The sequence below is a fragment of the Chroicocephalus ridibundus genome, chromosome 4, assembly GCF_963924245.1.
Source record: "Chroicocephalus ridibundus chromosome 4, bChrRid1.1, whole genome shotgun sequence".
Taxonomy (NCBI): domain Eukaryota; kingdom Metazoa; phylum Chordata; class Aves; order Charadriiformes; family Laridae; genus Chroicocephalus; species Chroicocephalus ridibundus.
This window is the reverse complement of record NC_086287.1, coordinates 30,645,229-30,665,420: the sequence shown is the minus strand read 5'-3', so window position 1 is coordinate 30,665,420 and position 20,192 is coordinate 30,645,229. Positions and strand designations below refer to the sequence as shown.

The 20,192-nt window shown below is 35.9% G+C and overlaps 1 protein-coding gene across 2 annotated transcripts in view; it reads left to right on the top strand.

Moving 5' to 3' along the window:
- The window catches only part of MIPOL1 (mirror-image polydactyly 1), a 190,974-nt gene that overhangs the window by 17,706 nt on the left and 153,076 nt on the right, over positions 1 to 20,192 (top strand). Inside the window, exons 3-4 of one of the 2 annotated variants that reach the window (XM_063332192.1) lie at positions 9,913 to 10,047; positions 11,298 to 11,377. In XM_063332192.1, the coding sequence (XP_063188262.1) occupies positions 10,043 to 10,047; positions 11,298 to 11,377 (85 nt within the window). In that variant the 5' untranslated portion in view covers positions 9,913 to 10,042. The remainder of the gene's footprint in view (positions 1 to 9,912; positions 10,048 to 11,297; positions 11,378 to 20,192) is intronic. The other variant, XM_063332191.1, reaches the window with a different exon arrangement.

Below are 20,192 nucleotides of genomic sequence, written 5' to 3'. Positions count from 1 at the left end.
TTTTAACATTAAAGTCTGAACATGGTAAGATTTGCCTTTGACAGCAAGATGTTGCAAAAACACAACACTAAACCAAAGTTGTCTTTATTCATAATGTGTTTTAAGAAGTATTCCAGAGGACTTTCTCCCTTCTTTCCTCCCAGTTTGACTATGAAATAGGAAGCTATTTAGGAGTTTTTTTTTCTAGTGTAATGATTAGGCAAAGAAGCCATCCTAGTGCACATACCTAACTTAGTCAGGTGCTCCTTCAACATGAAAGCGGAGGTAAGACTCTGGAGTCTACAAGTCTTGCAGCTTGACAATGTCTGAGAGTTGTTCTGAGTATTTGAACTGTTGGCCAGATTTGCCCTTTTCTTAATCTTGTGTGTTAGCTATGCCTCTGTAGCTATAAAGTCTTGATTATTTTTTTTTTTAATTTTTACTTTCTAGTGATGCCAAGCAGTGCAATTTGTAATGCCCAGAATATCTGGCAAACAAGCCTCAAACTGTTCAGCACAATTATGTGCAAGAGAAAGCAGTCATCAAAATAAGCCTGGGTTTCAGAAGTGCCAAAGAAGAATTTTGCCTCCTTCGTCTAGTAAGTGGATTTAGAAATTCTTTGCTCCGCCCAGGAATAACTGGTGTGGGGCCAAGATTCAGCTGCTGTCTCAGCTCTTTGCAACCTCACATAATTTCTTCTTTTCACCTCTGGTGTCAAGTGTTTTGGCAATGAAAACATTAATGTAGCTTGATGAATCAAGGAATAATGAATGCAAGATACCGAAATTTGTGATGAGGTTGCAAGAAAGAAGAGAACATCCATCTGTTTCTTTTTACAAAAAAACTGAAGAGAATAATCTTGCTGAAACTGGCTAGATAATCCTAGGTCTTGAATTTTTCCAGGATTTTTTTTTTCCATTTGTCTGTGTGTAAAGAATCTGATTTTAGGGCTTAGAACACCTAATAAGAACTTTTTTCTGTCAGTTGTGTAACCCTCAACTTATATGAACCTCTTTGTAGTTTATGTTCTCAGAGGAATTCTTTAAGGGTTCTTCACTGTAAATTACTTCTGTGTTTTTGGCTGAATAATGTGCTTACAAAGGGTTTTAAATGATCTTTCTTCAAAACCCAGTCAAGAAACGTCTTTTTAAAAGTAAGCCTGTCCGGCTTCTTTATTCCTTGTGTTGTGGATCATTATAAATGATGACAAGATTGAGGAACGAGAACAATTTATTCAAATGTGTATTTCAAAAAAAAAGCTCAACTATTTCGTTGGCTGGACAAGAACAGAAATATCAGAGCTTTCATTACAGGCTATCTCTTAGCTCTGCCTGTGCTTAAAGTTGTCCTGCACCTCTGCATTTTGTTTGAGTTTTCCACTGTTTGTAATGTGACCATTTTAGATGGAGATTTTTCTTTTTCCACAATACTCATTTCCTTCCTACTGGGTGAAGGTGACTTTTTTTGGTAAGTTTCAGCTGAGAGAAGGTTTTGGGTATATTCCTAACTAGGGTTTAAGGATAAATACATTGTTTTCCCAGATGTAAACAAAAATATTGCAGTAGTTTCATTGGGAAGCCAGTATATGGTCATGTTTTGCATTGCTTTCTTAAAATTTCGCAGGGAGATGGATCTGTCAGAAATGTCTGTGATAATGTGACTGATGATCTAAACTTCGTTAGCTAATACCTCTGCCTGGCACTGATTTGGAGTCAATGGCAACTCCCCTTTAACCTTGTACCTTCCTTTGGTGCAAGAAAAGGAAGCAGTGCAACAACTCCGTGGTGCTGAATGTTTGCAGGTTTAGCCTCTTCGATTTTTAGCTTCCTTTTAAATTCTGGCCATTCTCAACAGACTTAATTTCACTGACTGTTCTCCAGTTCTTATTGAGTTCTGGCCCAACTCAGAATATCTGATTCTTCTCTGACGGTCCAAGACCATTTCTGGATGTGCAGCTTGCTATTTTAAATGGCACTGGCTTTCAGGTTTCTTTGATATTGTATTAAGTTTGAGAGAAGCATCTGCATTAAGTTTCTAAAAACACTAGCCTGCTAATCATACTAAATAAGCAACAGTACATAATAGGGCATGTTATATATCATACATGTTGAGCATGTTGTAAAGCACACAGCCAATGCATAGGTGCTGAATATGCTCTGAAGTGTTGTTAAGAGCGTAGCACACATGTCCTGGAGTGTGCCGTTCCCCTGTAACTCCCTCCACTTCTCATTTATAAGGAAGAAAAGGCACTATGTACTGGATCCAGTTGCTAGATTTAAAAAAAAAAAAAATCACAAGTTGGGGAGAGACTATGTTTATTGAGTCAAAAGTATGTTTGTGTTCACACCTGAGCAACGCTATATGTTCCAGTGCTTTTAGTGCTGTGCAAGCGTAGTTTATGGAGCAATTATGCTTTCAGTTACAGGATAGCTTTCTCTTCAGATAGTGATCTAAGCAAATGACAGCTTAGTTAATTCTCTTAAAAAGAACAAAACTGGCTGATCTGGAATCGGTGTGGTTTTATTTCTCTGCTCTTTTTAGCTTGTGAAATTTCAGGTGACGCGATTCTCTTCAGCAGCTCAAATGTATGCTGTTGAATTTGAGTGCGTAAATAATTTGGGGTAGATCCAGTGTGCTGGATATGTTGGTTTACAACAGCAGTAAAGGTACATTTGTGTTTTCATGCTGTTCGAAACAGTCTGACAAATACGTAACCAGTGCGACTGTGTTTCCCTGCGAGAGACCAATGGGCCCCTCTCGGTCCCCACGCACAGGACTGAGTCTTGAAAGGTTGGCACGTTTCTGACAGGCCTCTGCATGTTCAGCGCTCGTGATAGTTCTTGGTCAGGCTCCAATATCCACACTGTTTGTAGTCTTTATGCTTTTTATTTTTAGAAAGTTTGCTGTCAGGAAAAATGGTGCTATTTGAAGGTACTTTGAGAAATGTAAGTTGGCTGGATAAACTGAGTTTCTCTGCTTCAGTGGGGTTTGTTGCCTCATTTTCTTCACTAAGTCCATGTTCAATCTTCTTTCTGTGAAGGCAGCAGAACAATTAAATTGGAATGCTTTTGGCAGGAGAAATATCATTTCTGCTTAATGCTATTACTTATACTAGTGGTTTATGAATCTGTCACTAAGTTACCGCTTCTCATTTTTATGGGCATATAATGTTCTGTGACTTCATTTTTGCTTTTGTGGTAAAATCTAGACTAGCAACTTACTTCTGTGATAGAAAAAATTATGATTTGGGAATTTCAAGATAGTGAATATAGTAGACAATGAATTTTGCAAACATAAGTTCTCTGTTTCTTTAATCATTTCCATAGTTAGCTTTGTAGCTCTTTAGTCACAGTGACTTTTTCTTAAGTTTGGGGTGTGGAGGTGTATTTTGTGGAGCTTGAGGCAAGTGCTTTCAGAAATATCTGTATCAGTAGTCCAGTTTTTGTTTATTGAAGGATGGTGTGCAAACTAGCATTTGACATTTGGTCTAACACCACATCATCCAGTCATGTAGCAAACTGGATGAAATGGGGTTCTCGAGGCAAGTAGTCCTCAAAATGCTGCTGGTGAAGATGCTACTGGTGCACTGTTTCCTCCCGGTTGGCATTCTGCCTCTTTGCCAAGTGGATGTCTTCAGTTGAGCTTCACTGCTGGCTTTTTTTTGCCTTTTTTTTTTTTTTTTTTTATTCCCCCTGCTCTACTGTCCTACCTTGTAAAGCAGAAAGCAACCCAGATTTTAGTGTATAATAAGAATACTAGTTCTGGTGGGTTTGTTTTATTGCAATCCTTAGAATAATTAAATAGGTAGTCAGGAGGTGACCTGTGAATATCATCCAGTTCACACCTCTGCTCAGAATGGGGTGATCTCCTAAGTTAGATCAGGTTGCTATATCCAGATGGGTTTTCAACATCTCCAGCAGTGGAGATTCTACAACGTCTCCGAGCAACGTGTTCTGGTGTTTGACCTCCCTCGCTGTGAAAAATCTCTTACCCATAACTCTGAGTTATCTGTGTTACAACTTGTCTCCAAGAGAAGAATCTGTCTCTGTCTTCTGTATATTCGCTCACAAGGCAGGTAAAATCCAATAAAAATCCCCCTTTAGCCTTCTTTCCTTAAAACCAACTAACTCAACTCATTTGAGTTCCTCATAAGTCATGTGCAGCACATCCCTAATCGTCTTGACGGCTTTCTGCTGGCCTTGCTTCAGGACATCCATGAGAGGGTCAGACTGGATACAGCATTTCAGATGTGGTCTCACAACTGCCAATTAGAGGGGATTAATCATTTCCCTTTGTCCGCTGGCTATGATCCTGTCAATAGAGTGTCATGTGCAGCTAGACCTCACCGGCATGGGGATGTAGTGCTGATTCTACTAAAATAGTCTACTAAATATTCTTTTGGCTCTAGATAAGACAACAGCCAGCCTAAAATGCATGTATATATCCTACCCTTAAAGGCTATGGAAATCACAATCTGGATGTAAACTGTTTAGAAATGGAGATCTGGCTGCCTACGTGATATCTAATAATTGAGTTATAAGACCAGTGAAGTGTTAGCTAAATGAGATAGATAAATAAATTGGCTATTCTACACTTGACCAAGGCATATCATAGTTTCATTATTAGAGTGAAAATAATGCTAATGGAGGTGTCACAGAAGAAAGCTGCTTCACAGAAAGTACACCAAGATGAGAAAAGCTGGGGGAAAAAAGGAGACATAGTCTTTGATAAGATCCTCTGCAGTTTTCTTTACATTTCAAAGAGGTGGCAGGCAGGGGGAGAAGGAAAAGGCGTGTATTGTCAAAGAGAAGACAAAACTAAAGAAAAAGAAAAGAAAGGGAGGACAAAGGACAGCTAAAAAGTGGGAAAGAAGACAGAGCAAGCTCAAGATTGTTTAGTAAATAAGATACAAAGATTGTTATTTTGGTTGTTAATGGGCGAGAGAGAATATAACAGAGGAGAGAAGAGAGGGGCTGTTGGTGAACCAATATGCACGTAAAACACTTCCTGGTATGTGCAAAGAGAAAATTGAGCCTTGAGACTCTGAGCTAATAGCAGAAATCAGGGAGAAAAAATAAAGAGAAAAGTACGTGTCCTTTATCCAATTAAATTTGATTCAGGAATAGGTATAACCTATTGTAAACCAGTTGAAACTGCATTTGTATGTCTTCTCTCTTCCCTTTGTCAAAAGTATGACATAAAGAATAAGCGCTCTTTGGCTTAGTGTACTCCATCATTAAAAAGCACCAAATGCAAATTCTTTAATGAGAATGTGAAGAAGCTGCCGCAGCAACACAGTAAAAATAGCCGAGCCCTGGTTCTCCATGTTTTTCTGATTTACGCAGGTTAGTTGGAACCAACTGCAAATGTCTCATCTCATTTTGGGCCAAGAAACAGTAGGGGAGAAAAGCCAGGGATTACTACATGACTGCCCTCTGGGAAAATGCTTTTATTGAGATTCCAGATAATGCAATTACTTCTATAAACCAAAATCTTGATGTCTTTGTAGCAGGGTAGAGTTTTAAATTTGAAGTACTACTCATGCTACATTCTTCTACTTACAGGGTTAATCTGCTTGCCTGTGTTTTACATTCTTTTAAAAAGAAACAGAATATTTTGCATGAACTACTTGTGTTTAAAAGCACATAAAAGTTATGGAATACAATAAAAAAAGTAACTGTAATCAAATATCAAAGTATGTCTCATTTCACAGCTTTCAAGTATCCAACAGACATGTGTTAGCCCCTCCAAATATTTGTCAAAGGTGGAATATTTCAGTTATTCTTTGACTAGTATTTTTATAACTGCCCAAAGCTAATTTTAACTTATTTTGGGTTGTCTTAGACTTCTGATTTGCCGTAAAGTTTCTTAAAGTAGTGAGGAAATGTGACTTTTTTTGTGGAGGAGTATGTCATTGAATCAAAACTTGGCATCCACCTGGCTAAGAAAACTGTCTGTTTGTTCCCTAGGGAAATGCTTGTAGAAGGTAACTGGTTTTTATGTAGTGTACCTTCCTAAATTAAGGTTTTTAGTTTAGCTTGGCCTGAGGCAAAACGTTTCAGGATATTTTAGGAGATCCTGGTAATCTAATTAATCTTATGAAAATAATACTAAAATTCATTCTTTATTTCCCTATCCATAAAGTATATGATGTTCCCTCCCTTACATAGCTCCGTCCCTGCACTGTCAGTGGCAACTGTCAACTGCATCGTTAAGGTGGACAAAGACTGGCTCGGTGCCATTCCAAGGGGTGGTGGGAACTGGTGTCTTGTTCCACCAGAGGCAGAGCAGGCAGGGTAGCCTTCACTTTTTGTGAAGAAGAGGTGAATTCGATCGACACCAGCAAGTGTGTGCTTCCTGTCACAGTGGCTAAGGCTGTGATCCAGAAGTTGTCTTCAAAACCTGTCAAGGCAAGACCAAGGAACAAGGGTTTGCAATCATCAGGGCTCGGTATGGAAGGGTCTCAACAGCTTTTCTGTTCCTGGGGAGGGGGAGTCAGTAACTGAACTCCAGCTTAGAAGATGGACTTCCTGATCTCCTGCCCAGGGAGGGAAAGTGCTGGCAGCTACAGTAGCCTGTCACTAATCTAAATACCTTGGGTGAACATCACTTTGCAGATGGTTGGTAGTTGGTTTTATTGTGAGGTGCTCCCTTGTGCAATATGTATTCTGCAGAGATTCCAGAGGCCTTTTCCTCTAAAAGGGGGAATGCTGCCACAGCTGTAATAAAAGCTATTCAGAACTGCACAAGTAAATCACTATATGCTTTCTACCTATGCTATGCAGATGTATGTTATTTTTATATGCTTTTTGTTTTTATTTAAGTCCTATTAAAAGTTTGTATTGATAAGTAATTAGAACCGGGACTGGAATGCCATCCTTTTGAACTTGCCATTATTTTGTTTAGGTGGGTTTTTTTTCTTCTAAAATCCATTCATATTTCCAGATACTGGAAGGCAAAATATTTTGATGGCCATGTTTACAGAAAATATCCCTGAATGAATGAGGAAATAGTAATTTTACTTAGCACTATATTAAAAAAAAAAAGAAAAAGTGAAGGCAGTGCAGTGAGCTTAGTTTTCCGTTTTAATCTGTCATAGGTGTAAATAATTCAAACATATAAGCATGGGAAGAAGTTGACAGTTTGAAACTGGATGAGTCTCATAGGATAATGTTAAAATTTCCTGTGTGCTTCGATTTGACATTCTTTAGAAAAAGGTTGGTTTTGCTGAAGTATAAACCAATTAAAAGTTAATATTGTTTTTCACATGTGTATGCTTATGTAATTAAGCATCCACTAATTTCTTTCTCTTTGGGAAATACTTCTGCAAATCAGCAGTCCATATATGAAGAGTTAAGATCATATCATCTGTTGTTTAAGGTAAGGATAAGGATAGACATTATTATTATTTTATAATAGATTCTTAATCCTTTGTTCTGTGAAGTGTTGACGTTTTCATTAGAGTTAAAATATGTTGCATGTTTACAGAAAGCCTGAAATCTCAATATGTGGTCCTATCAATTTTAATTATTTGAATCATTAGAACATCTAATTTTTTGCTTAAGGGTACACGAATGTACCATTGAATCTGTTTTTTAGAGGTTTTTTCCAGTTTAATGTCTGAATCCAAATTCATAAAGAGTTGGAAAAATGAGATGTCTGAGCTATAGGATTCACAGGGATTTTATATGAAGCCTATTTAATCAGGATAACACTGTTATTAATATTCATAAAGTCAGCTGGAACACAAATGACAGACTATGGAGCCTAAAATTTTTTACTTGTGAATTTATTAAAAGCAGCTTAAAAAATTAATGGAATTTAAGTAAAGTTGACGAAAATGAAAATCTTATGTTAGCAGAAAAAATCTTTATTAGAACTTTCTCTAAGACCATCTTGCATTGATGTCTTTGACAGATTTCATTGGTACTTAAAGAAGAAAGATGCATGAATGGTCATTTAAAAGGATTTAAACACATTGGCACATTAATTTTTACATGAATAATAAGTAGTTTCCAAAAGCAATTAACTTACAGTGTACAAGATTTGAATAGAAAAATAGGACTGTGACACCAAAGGGCAAAGCAAATGTGCTGTACATTTTAAACTTTTAATAATGCAACTTCTTAAAATAATCTATTTCATTTCCGCAATAGGTAAAGTAATAGTGAAGGTATTTGTGTACAGCTTGGGTTTGTTTTGAAATACACAGAGATCTGGAACAAAGAAATATTTTGATGCCAAAGCACTATTGGTAAAGAACAATTTCAGGCTTTTACAGTGAAGGAGTGCTTTGGAATTGAGCTTTCTTACGGTCAATTTCTGTGTGTGGAAAATAGTCATATACTGACCACAGCGTATGAGTTTTCTCCCATCCTGCTATATGCAGAACTGGGAAGCATTTGTTACTTCTGTAGTGGGCAAAAAAAGTAGATTTGGAATTTCTTCATTAGTAGGAAGATGCTGGTTAATTTATAGTCATATTTGTAAGTAGTTTTGTACTTAAATATTTAGTGGGAGTTTTACGTGACTATTGCATATTATAGTCAACAAATAAGGACAATTATTTCAATTATTTATTTTTTTTTTTAGCTTTCTATGCATGATGCTAAAGTAGTAGTCTTAACACTAATGCGGGTTGAAAAAATAGGTAGTGAATAAGGAAATCAGTATTTATATTTTAACTCCAGATTTTGGCTTACAGTATCATTTTGCATTTTCACTTTTGTCTCAGTCCACCGATATACTTTATTTTAATTTTCAGCTTAAATTTCTTTTGACTATTGGAAAGATTGATTATTAAGTTTGTCTTCAAATTAAAGTAAAGAAAAGCTTTAAAATAATTGTATTTAATTTTTCTGATGGCTGTTCCTGAGGAGACCTTCATGGACAGCTTCTGATTGTTGTTGATGTGGCGAAGTTTAACACTGTCTGAATAATAATGGTTCAATAAATTCTGGTTCTAAAAATACCTTATGCTCAAAGTACCTACTGTAAAGGTACATCTTGAATGATATGTAAATGTTGTGCATAAGTTAGATAGCTATTGCAGCGTTTGTGTTCAGAACAACCGATTTACATTCTTAGTGTATGGAATATTTTGTTCTATTTACTAACGTTTTTATTTCTAATAATAGGGAAAGTATACTGCAGACCTTAGGGAGCCCCAAAAGGCCTTTCTGTTTGACTTCGATCACTAGGTTGCCTTAATCTGATACCAACTATTTTTATTTTCCGTTTGTGTAAACCAGAAAATTCCTATTAATTAGCAGAACATATTTCACCTATGAAGGCAAAGTCTGTCAAATGAGCCTCTTGACTTCTGTCTCCAATTATTCCCGTGCCATAGTCTATTATTTCCAGGAGAGGGCAGCATTTTCCTACCTCAGGTACATGCAGGCACATGCCCTGCTTAGACTGTCAATGTTTCTTGTAATTACTCCCAGTATATTTGTTGCTTGCTTATGAATTAACTTGCATTTATGGAACTAAATCATTCCAATCATTTAATTACACCTGAGGAGCTGAACTATAATTGCTTGCTTCCAACTAGGATCTGATATGGCTTGAGCAGTATTAATTTGGTGTTTACTTTTCTGAGTGCTAAAAGCATTAAAATGATTGTGCAATGGGATTACATTTTACTAATTGCTGGCATTCATTAGCTGGGTAAATGGCGAGGAAGAATGACTGTATATTGTGGAGGGATAAAATTATGGTTTTAAATAGTATATTACTAGGCACATTAAGGCCCTAAGACATGTTTTAAAATACTCCAGAGGTTATTAAATACCGTATTTTCTTCATGTCTTGGTATATGAATATCTTATTAAAATACTGCAGTTATTATGAACCTTTTTGTGCAATATGTAGGGAAATGGCTTCATTGACAGAAACCTATTTCTTGATATTAATAACCTTCTATATTTTCAGCTAATCCAAAAGTAAATGAGGAACTTAGGAAAAGATTGCCAACTCCAAATCAACACAGTTACACAGAATTGAAAAAGAAGCGTACAGCTTCATTTGAGGGACTCTTGTAAGGAGCTCAGTGTTCTGCGATATGAGGTGAAGTTGTTATTGTTTGTTAAGACCTAAGCACATCAAATCATGCACTATTTTTTTTATTATGGATTATTATAGTTAACAACAAATACTAGTTAAATACGTATTTCTTTGAATGCTAATGTGGAATCTTAAGTGTTTGCACAGTTATAATTTTTTGTCATTTCAAAGATAAAAATGAAAACATCAGCCTTCTTGGTGTTGTATAGGAAAAGAATTTCTTCTGCTGCTTTATTAGTTAGAACATATGTCTTGGTATAATATGCTTGAATTTTAAAATAAGTACTTAATTTTTTTTTATATATCTCTTTTAACTCGTACATTTATTAGCACAATGACAACTCTCTGGGTATTTTCATGATCCAGCCACTGCCTCTTCAAGGCATATGTTTCTATAGAAAAAATATAGCAGGGAAAACATAGAAAATAAGCACAAATACGTAGTTAAAGATGAAAAATTGTCCTTTGTACAGTACATTTTAAAATAAGTGCTTGAGTACATAATAAAATTTGTGGTAAGCTTACTATATTAGCAAGATTGCAAATTTATTTAGATTTCCTTCACATATAGAATATAGTTGAATTTTTAACATATAAGAGAACATATACTTTAACACTCAGAACGTTACCTGATAAGCATAACATTTTACTGTAGGTCTTATTTTTGAGTATTGAGAGCTGTTTCTAGAAGATCTTTGATTATATGAAATACTGCAACTGTCTAATTAGCCATATAGTCTAAAGCAATATGTATGCAAATATTAGGATGGATTATTTAGCTGTTTAGAAAAACCTGCAGTTTCAGAGTTGGAGTCATCATGGGCCACTTTACTGATGTTTTGTAGGAGAAAGAATGTTATAAAGTAAAGCGCATACCAGCATTTGTAATAATTACCGAAGTGAGCAGTCTCATTGCCTCTAGCGGGACCACTCAGTGTGATTTGGGCTGTGCTCAGTAGCATGTACTTCCACGACCAGACTCTAGAACAAGAAGACAAGCTAATAAATTTTTCAACAAAGGTGTTACACACAACAGAAATCTGGACGAAACCATTGTAAAAATTAGATGTGTGAAGAAAAAATGTTTTACTGAGAAATATAATTTAGCGCTGACTGTTAAAGTACACATACTTTATTGACCTGTTATAAATATTTCTAAATCATTGCAAATTTTGTGTCAAATGAAGGCAAAGTATAGGTGTGTTACAATGTATTGTTTCAAGTTTATTTATCTAGAGTTTGCTTTATTTTAGCTCTAAAATCTTCAAGCAAAAGCTGGAGTCAGTGCCAGATCAAACAAGTTCGGAAGAACAAATGGAGAACTGGTCAAAAGGTAAGGACTTTTAAGATATTAATAAGGAACCTCAGGTGTTGTACCAGTGCTAGGCAGTGACTGGAATGCATTTGTTCTTGCCGATCCATGACTGGCTTTGGCAGAAAAGAAAAAAAAAAAAAGAACCAAAAAACCCACAACCACACACTGCCTCTTAAAAGTATTTGGGGTAAGAGGAGAGCAGCTACAGGAATGTAAATCTTCGGCTTTATTTTTATTTTCTGGTTTATTGAAATGCTTTTCTATAACTTTGAGAAGTCTTATTTTAATTCTTTGTCTATACCTTGCACTTTCCAACTTTTTTTTTTTTTTTAATGAGTTAACAACAAATCTGAAGTCTGTCTTAAAGTGACTTTCTTGGCTACTCATGCCTGGCCAGAGTATGATTAAGCCATGTTGTAATATTAATGAGTTTCTTGTTATTGCCTCAATTGAATATAGACAGTAAGGTAGGCTTGGATGTAAAGGGAGCCTTGGTTAACTTGGAACTTCATGGTTCATGGAATTTTCATCTCCATCAGGATGGAAGGATCTTTTTGTATTTGGATGACCAAAATTTTGCTCTCAGATACATTCTTCTATGTTTCATGGCAGAAACTTAAACAAAAAAAAAAAGTGGTGGTGGGGGAGAGGGACACTGAGTTTGAGAGCACACCAGGTGACTGAATGACGTTACAGAAGAGAATTGTCAGACAGTGGCTTGTGACTAGATAATAACGTGTGGATTGAACAAAGGGAAAGACACAGGAAGGATACCTTCAGTACATCATAAAAGGGTGGATTTTTTCCAGTAAGGGGCTGTGTGTAGGTTAAAAAAAAAAAAAAAATAGAATAGGTGTGTCAACATCAAAGATGCCTCCTATATCAGAGCCTGATAGCATCTTGCGTATTTCCCCTTTTTTAAATTTTATACTATGTGTTCTTTCTCAAAAGATAATAAATGTCAAGTCTCTCACGAAGAGTCTGTTGTTTAGAAGAAAGAAGAAATACTCCCGCTTGGGAGTATTTCTTACATATGTAAAGGAATTTCTATCTAGATTATTGTGTAAAATAAACTACTTGTAAACCCATTTTAGTTCATGGAATTTTGAGCTATTAGTGAGTGAAGTTAAAAAAGTTTTTGAATCATATACTCTGAAAACAAAAATAGTCGTGGTGGAATAACTTAGCAGAGAATTGTATTCTGACAATTTGTACTTTAAATGTGTAATGGCTTAATCAGATTTAGTATTTTTAGACCTTTAGGGGTCAGCATACCCTAAGAATGGTTCAAAAGGTTAACTTTCCAAAGTAGGCAAGTGAATCCCATAAAGTGGTTCTCTGTGAAATGTTTTCTGTCTAATTGCAAGAATGGCATTCTTCTGCTGCTCACAGATACTTTAAAAAACGGGTATTTACCAAGTTTCATGTGTATTGTTTTTCTGATGCATTAAGTTAGTATTTTGTGCTGTTTAGAAAGACATTTTTTCCAGGCTAACACTTACGTATTTGTGTATCCAATAGAAGTTGTTATATATACAAAAGTAAAATTGATATACTTTTTTTTTTTTATTCATTGATAAGTCATGTAATTCTTTACGCTTTTACTCCTAGGGAAGTTAAAAAAAGGGATTAATCTCATGTCATCATACTGCTTTGGATGAGGATTTTTTTTTTCTTAGAATTTTATTTGGGTATTAACAATTAAATTACATTTTCTTATCCTAAGGATAATAAATAAATTATAGCAACGCAATGTTCAATATGTACCCTTAGTAGACATTCTGGTGCGTTTTCTCATTGAACTACTAAATCAAAGCAACTTTTAATCTTCTATTGAAATGTGTACCATTTTGTGTCCTGCTTGCTTTGTCATCTGTGATATCTTTCCTTTTTGTGACTGGTACTATACTGTATCTGGTTGTTTATTGCTTGTAACTTGGAAGTTTAAACGCTGTTTTTTAGAATATAATGATTTATTCAAAATTATTTTTTTAATAACATACTGAAATGTTGAAGATTAAATTATTGGTCAAAAAATTAGGATGGTAAAGCTTGTCAGATTAAATTCAGCTGACTGGATGAAAATTCAGTCAAGCAATGAGAATATAAAAAAAAAAAGGGGGGGGGGGGGGCAAAAATGTTAGGTACAGAGAAGTGGTAGATTTATGGCAATTATGCAGGATAATATGTAACCTGTTAATAGATGTTATAAAATGAAGTACTTGAAAGAGAGGTAGTCTTTAAGAAACGTATATCTGAAGTATTTGATAGTTGAGATTTTCTTTATAACTTTCCATGTTGTTTGGAATATAATATACCTATGTGGGTTGAAGACATTTGTCTGTCTCTGTTCTGATATATTAGGAAGAGTTAAAGAACAGTCTGTGGGCAAGGCTTATTATTTTGGGTTTATATCTAATTTAAATGTACTGCTTATCTCCACAGCACCTAGTTTTTAATAGGAGGATAGTCACTTTTTCATTTCTCTCTAAGAATACTTGAGAAAATATATCAGGAGCATTGGCAGCAGGCCAGTGAAGACTGTAATTTGCAAATGAAAAATATTCAGGATCCAACCTAGAAAGCCTAGGATGGTAGTCCATTATAAAAATAAACTTATGTTGGCAAATAGACGCATATCTTTGCATTATCGTGGCAGGAGGGGGAAGCACATTGCACCTAGGTGGAGTTGTTACTTTAGCAGGGTTTCCATGCTTGACAAAAATTGCACCAACACACTGTGAAAACACATGAGGGAACCTGAAATTGGGTGCTTTTCATACTTGCATATACATTCAGGACTTGATATGTCAATTTTCCAAAAGAGTTTGCAGGATAGGAAAGGGGCGAGTGTGCAAATACCGGAGTTAAATTTGTGTCTCATTTGACTCGTATCATGTACTGCGTTTGAATGGGTGCAGCTATACTTGTTCTGTATTGTATAGTCTTTCACTACTGCAATGTTTTTGCTTGTGTCATAGTTCTGAGTATCTATAATTTTTCAAGGACAGGGCAGAAATTAGGTTGTCCTAGAATATCTAGTACTGTTTGGTCTGTTTTGAAGACAAAATTATAATTTTTCTGACTCCAAAATGAAAAGCATTGTATAATTTTTGTTTGGAATTTCCTAAAACAAGGTAATAGGTTGATTATTTTTAATGGCAAAGTGGTTTACTTTCTTAAAAGGTGGTTGTTATACTGTTCAAACATAGAAATACGTACATATATATATATTTCTAAACCATGACTTAAAGCACATATGAAAATGCAGGTCAAAGAACCGATTTCACCTGTAAGAATTTGAAGTCAGCTCTTAGTTATGATTCTTATAGATGCTGTAAATTGTTACCCTTCAAAAGAATGTTTGTGTGGCTTGTAAAAATACTTTAGAATTGCATGTCTGGAAACTCTGCAAGTTCAGAGGGGACTCTAGCTTTAAAGAGATGTGAAAATGTAGATTGGAACAGAACAACAGAATCAGCTTGTGCAGGGAAATTTGAAAAGCAGGTGTTTTATCTTGTGGTAGAGTTGTTTTCCAGTCTCGCTCCCATCAGGGAAAATAGAAGAGGAAAACGGATATGCAAACATAATGAACAAGTTATGTATATATAGCTGGTCAGACACATGTACATGTGATAAGCTTACACGTAGACAGTTGTCTTAATTGCATTGTGTCTTTGTGCATGCATTGGTCTTGCATGAATGCATGGTGCTTACTGTGAAGAATCTGGCCATAGCTTTCCTTGTATTGTCGTAGTCATGACGTGTATATGCCAGTGTATTGCTCTCAAAAAGACTTTTAAGTTCTTTTGCTGTGTAGTGAATAATATTCAGGAAATAAAACATCTCTAGAAATTTTGTTGCATTTATCTACTCCCATTTATAAATTCCATTAATTGTCAGCCACCCCTTTTGCACTCATGGTAATTAAGGCAATGTACAGTCACATGCATATATGCATATTCATATAAGTAAAATGAATAATTTCTCTTTTTTCTAAATTCCTAGAAAGGAAGCTCCTGTTCCTCAACGCATTTCTAGACTATCTTATTGGAAGTAATAAGTTTTTCTAGTTGTGTAATGATTTTAACATACTCTTTTGTGGGTTTGGTTTTGTAATAGTAATTACAAGGACTTTTTGTCTGGAATCACTATTGTGTGACTTTAACACACATAAGCTAACACACATACACACACAAAGATGAAGGGGTAAAGAATGCTTTGAGAATAACGTGGCGTTGTAAAGATTTCTCATCTGACGCTCTAGCTAGTCAAAAAGTAACTCATTGTAAAGGTGCTGCTTCCCCTTTCTCCAGAATACACCAGTTACAGCTGTAAACACTCTAAAATAAATCTGAAGCCCTTCTTCCAAGCCTGTAGCGGAGGCAGAATAAACCGTACTTGTCATATTAAAGTCTGTTTCTTCTTTTACGTGCCTCAACAGGAGATACTGTGAGCCTATTCTTCCTCTCCTTCCCTCTTTTACTAATAAGGAATGCTGTTTACCTGGGAAAGAAAAAAGACTTGGATATTGCATGGGTGTGTATGCAGAAGAATCTATATGATATGCAGAAAGGCAGAGTCCTCTTCACACACGTGGCGCAATTGATTAGTGTCTTCCATGTGTGCTGTGCTTTCAGCATCGAACTCGCTGTGTGCCAGCTGTAAGAGATCCCCTTGCAAAGTGGCAGGGGTAGTTGCAGGTTGCTCTGCACAGTGTGGGAGGCAGAAGAGAGGCTGAGAGGATGATCTTGCACGAGTCAAACATAGGAAGAGTGGCTAGTAGCTGTAGAGCAACACTAAGTATGGAAGATTAAGAAAACATCTTGCATAGAAAAAGAGGGAATAGCACGTGATAATTTACAAGATAAAAAGTAGCTAGTGATAACTGAAAAATGATCAAATACTGTCTGGTCTTTCCTGTAAATATCATCACCCTTTCACATGTATAAATTCTCGTGTCTCCTTTTTCCATCCCATTTCTTTCCTTGTACATTTGGAATGGTTAAATACAGTTTATTCCTGGCCAGGCTGCCTGCAGAAAGACTCCTCATCAGAAGCACAATTAAGTATCCATTATCTGCCTGACCCATTGGAGTGTTGTGAATATGATTCTGTTAGACCGTTTACAGTACGTTGAAAACGTGTAGTGTCTTATCTGCACTGAGTATTGCAAGCACTAAAGATGGGGAGAATGCACACCATGAAGTATTACACTTTGAATTGCTCAAGTGTCTAAAGTATGAGTGCAGCTAACTTCAGAACGTCTTGAAATGTGCTTCAGGGGGAGCAGCACTTATTACCGCAGAAATTTTTATGTAGTGCTTCAGAAGGAGCTTTAGAAGTGCAAGAGGAATTTGGTTATTTTCTTCTTTAAAAAAATCTTCATTGCTTCCATTTTAATAACAACTAGAATGGAGCTTAAGTTCAGAGCAAAGACGTAACAAAAACATTTATTAAAAAGAGGTTCTCCAGGGAGTGCACTGGAGACTCTTATCTGAGAGTTCACCTGCATCTTTAGTAGACCATTTACTCTGAGAAAAGCGTGTGTGGGCAAGGTATCTTAATGGCAGTTTATGCAGAGTGACCATTCTTTTATGTCAGATGCTTAAAATTACAATATTTTTCTTCACTTCTAAAGCTGTAGTTTTCTGGGATTTTGTTTAGAACTCTAATTCAGCAAAACCTTAGTTGTTTGTTTGCAGTAGGGGAGGTTGAGTACATTTGGATAAGAGAATTTTCACTATAATTAATGGGCATCAGGAAACATGACCCTGCCTAGATAAAAGGGAGTTCTGGATCATTAAGATTTAGATAATGGAAGGGGTTATATGTGAAAAGCAATTGTCTGGTATGACAATAGCAAAAGAAAAATGGGATGGGAGGGTTTACTTTGTTTTCAGCTGGTTTAGAAAACATAAACACAGCATGCTTAGTAAAACTCTAGCAGACACTATGTTTGGAAATTATGTAATAACTCCATATAGGCTGTAATGATATCCTGAAACCCTGTATTTAAACTAACCTGAATTACAATGAGAGATAAACAGAATATTTACCCATCCCTTATGAGCTGCTGCTGATATGTAAATTTATTCTTCTACTTTGCACAAATATACTTTTGAGCTACTGCTTAAACACTTCAAGGTCCTTAGCCAAACAGTTTTAATGATGCCTCCAATATTATGAAAGTGTGACATTTGATGAATGCCTTGTATAGTTGTGATATCGGGGAAAGTGTAAACAAAAAACGCACATCAAGTCATCGTGCAACACCTAGATAATTTATAATTTTACTGTTTATATCCATCTTGACATTTTTTATCTGCCAAAGGCAGGTTTCATTTGGAATCTTAATCTGAGATTTATTTGGTGGATCTGGAAATCATAGCTAGAGTTCCCACAGGAAATGGTCCATCTACCAACAGATTAAATGGCAGTCCTGCAGTTGTTAAGGGAGCTCTGCATTTAACACACATGCATACTCATTCAGTCAGCACTGTGGAGAAAAATTAAAGTAGTAACCCAGGTTTAGGAACAATGTAGCTAAAAAGTCCCATATTTGCTGAATGACAAAGGGTTATATAGCAGCATTTCATTTTATTATTCGTGCTTGAATTTCTTGTTTGCTTTGTTGAGTCTGCTGACGAATACTAATAAATGCCTGCAACAATCCAGACGAGAGATGCCTGGCAACAAAGCTATGCGGTGGACCTCCCTGATCTTCTCCAGTTCACAACCTGACCTTTTGAAAAATTGGCTGGGCTAAGCTGCAGAATTTGGGTGTAATGGTTATTGTTAACTCCAGCTTTAGGATTTATTAATTTGTGTGATCAAGACTTACCTATACTTCAAAGTTTCAAAAGACCAAACACAATCATCCATCCATTAGAACTAACATTGTGTTTCAGTGAATCCCACTTAGTATCTGCCTCGAGATTCTGCTGTTTTGATGCTTTCAGAATATAAAAATGCTTTTTCAAGTGTGAGAGACCAATCCAATGAAAATCTGGTGTCTTCTCAGAAACTAATATTTTAAAATAACAATATGTTAATGAATTGCAAAAGGAGAGTGGAATGCCAAAGGAAATGTCTGATATTTACACATTAATAAATGCATCATGATTAGCTGCAGTGAATACCAAAATAATGATTGGCTGCATATTTTAAAGACTTGGAAGCGTTTTTCTATTTTAAATACTCACCAGTTTGTACACAATTGCTGTTTAGATGCTAAATAGGAGGGCAAAAGACTAAGAAGCAGGCGAGGGAAGCATCATTACTAAAATAATCAGAATCCTGGGAGAATTGTAAAAAATTGCCTTTACCAGAATAACTCCAACTGTTCTTAATCTCCCTCTCGATTTATTTCTTTATGAAGGGTGTTGCCAGGGTTCCACACAAGTACAGGTGAATAAAGAAGCATTCAAAGTAACACAGATGTCCCCCCGTTTAAATTGCTAACACAGAATGAATTCACTGTTCTCTTTAGATTCCTTTAAGGAATAAAAAAATGAACCATTAAACTTCTGAGATTTGTCTGTATTTTTGCAGACCAAATATTTTCAAGCCCCTTTTGTGTGCGTGTATGTGTCGTGGGATATACAGCAAACTAAGACATTAATGCAAAATATAACTTAGGTTATACTTACTTCATTTGCAGAGAACTTTCTCAACAAAGTTCCAATAAGAATACGTTGCTCTCTTTGATCATGATTTTGGACAACTTAAATACTTAGCTGTAGCCAGAGATCAAGCATTTGAATTATATTGTTCTGTTAACCTGACTGATTTTTAAAACAGTTTTGATTGTTCCGAAGTTTTCTGTATTAGCATGATAGTCAATTTAAAAAAAAAAAAAAGTTAAAAAATAGTTATTTAATTTCTCCTGCTTACTGTTGAAATTACAGGAAGCTTGTATATACTGTACACTGCACATCTGTCTTCTAACAGAAATACTGTAGTCTGCCATGTGAATGAGAATTATCGTCATAAAGGAATGTGGAAGGTTACCAATCTAGTTATTTGAAATTTCTCTTAATTTTTTGGTTGTGTAAATGTTACTTTCTCATTCATAAGTAAAAATGTGGGTTTTTTTTTCTTGAAGTCCCATTGAAATGAGTTGCTAAAGCCTTTCTGACAGAAGAGAGAATTTGAGGTCTCGGAGGAAGAGACAGGAGCAGGAAGGGCCACCAGTGAGGTAGCACAGGCTCCAAAAGCATAGATACAGAGCCTTGGACTTCAGCAATTTTACTTCTGACATGATTTGCTCAATGACCTCAATCCACTTACTTCGTTACTGTCTCAATCTTGATGGCATTAAAGTGACCATCACAGTGCTTATGCATCCCTTATAAAATATCTATGAGTTTGCAGGAAATGTTTTCAAGGCTTACTTCAGTGAACCTCTGTTAATTGTTTCTTAAAATAAGAGCAGATATCCTATCTCTGTGTAAATTTCGGGACCTTCTGAGTAAGAGTTACTTAAAAAGCAAGTTGATAGTCCTTACTCTTCTGAGTTGACCCATGGTGCTCTCAGGAGGGCACACAGTTACATATCATTGGGGCATTGAGGGTACAGTGAATCTACGTGGTGATTTCCTCTTCGTTACTGCCAAGAGCTTGGCTGGTTATACACGACACTTTGGCTGGGCAGAGCGCTGAGAAATAAAAGGAATTAGCTTTGTATTACGAAACTACTCTAAGTAGTATCTGAGAAGTATCAGGTTGCTGTGACTGCCATTCTGCTGTGCCACAGAAGTGATTTAGTGAGATCTTAGAGTCCTACTGAATAATCATCTTAAAGTTTGCCCAGTTTTCTGTAAACGTTAGA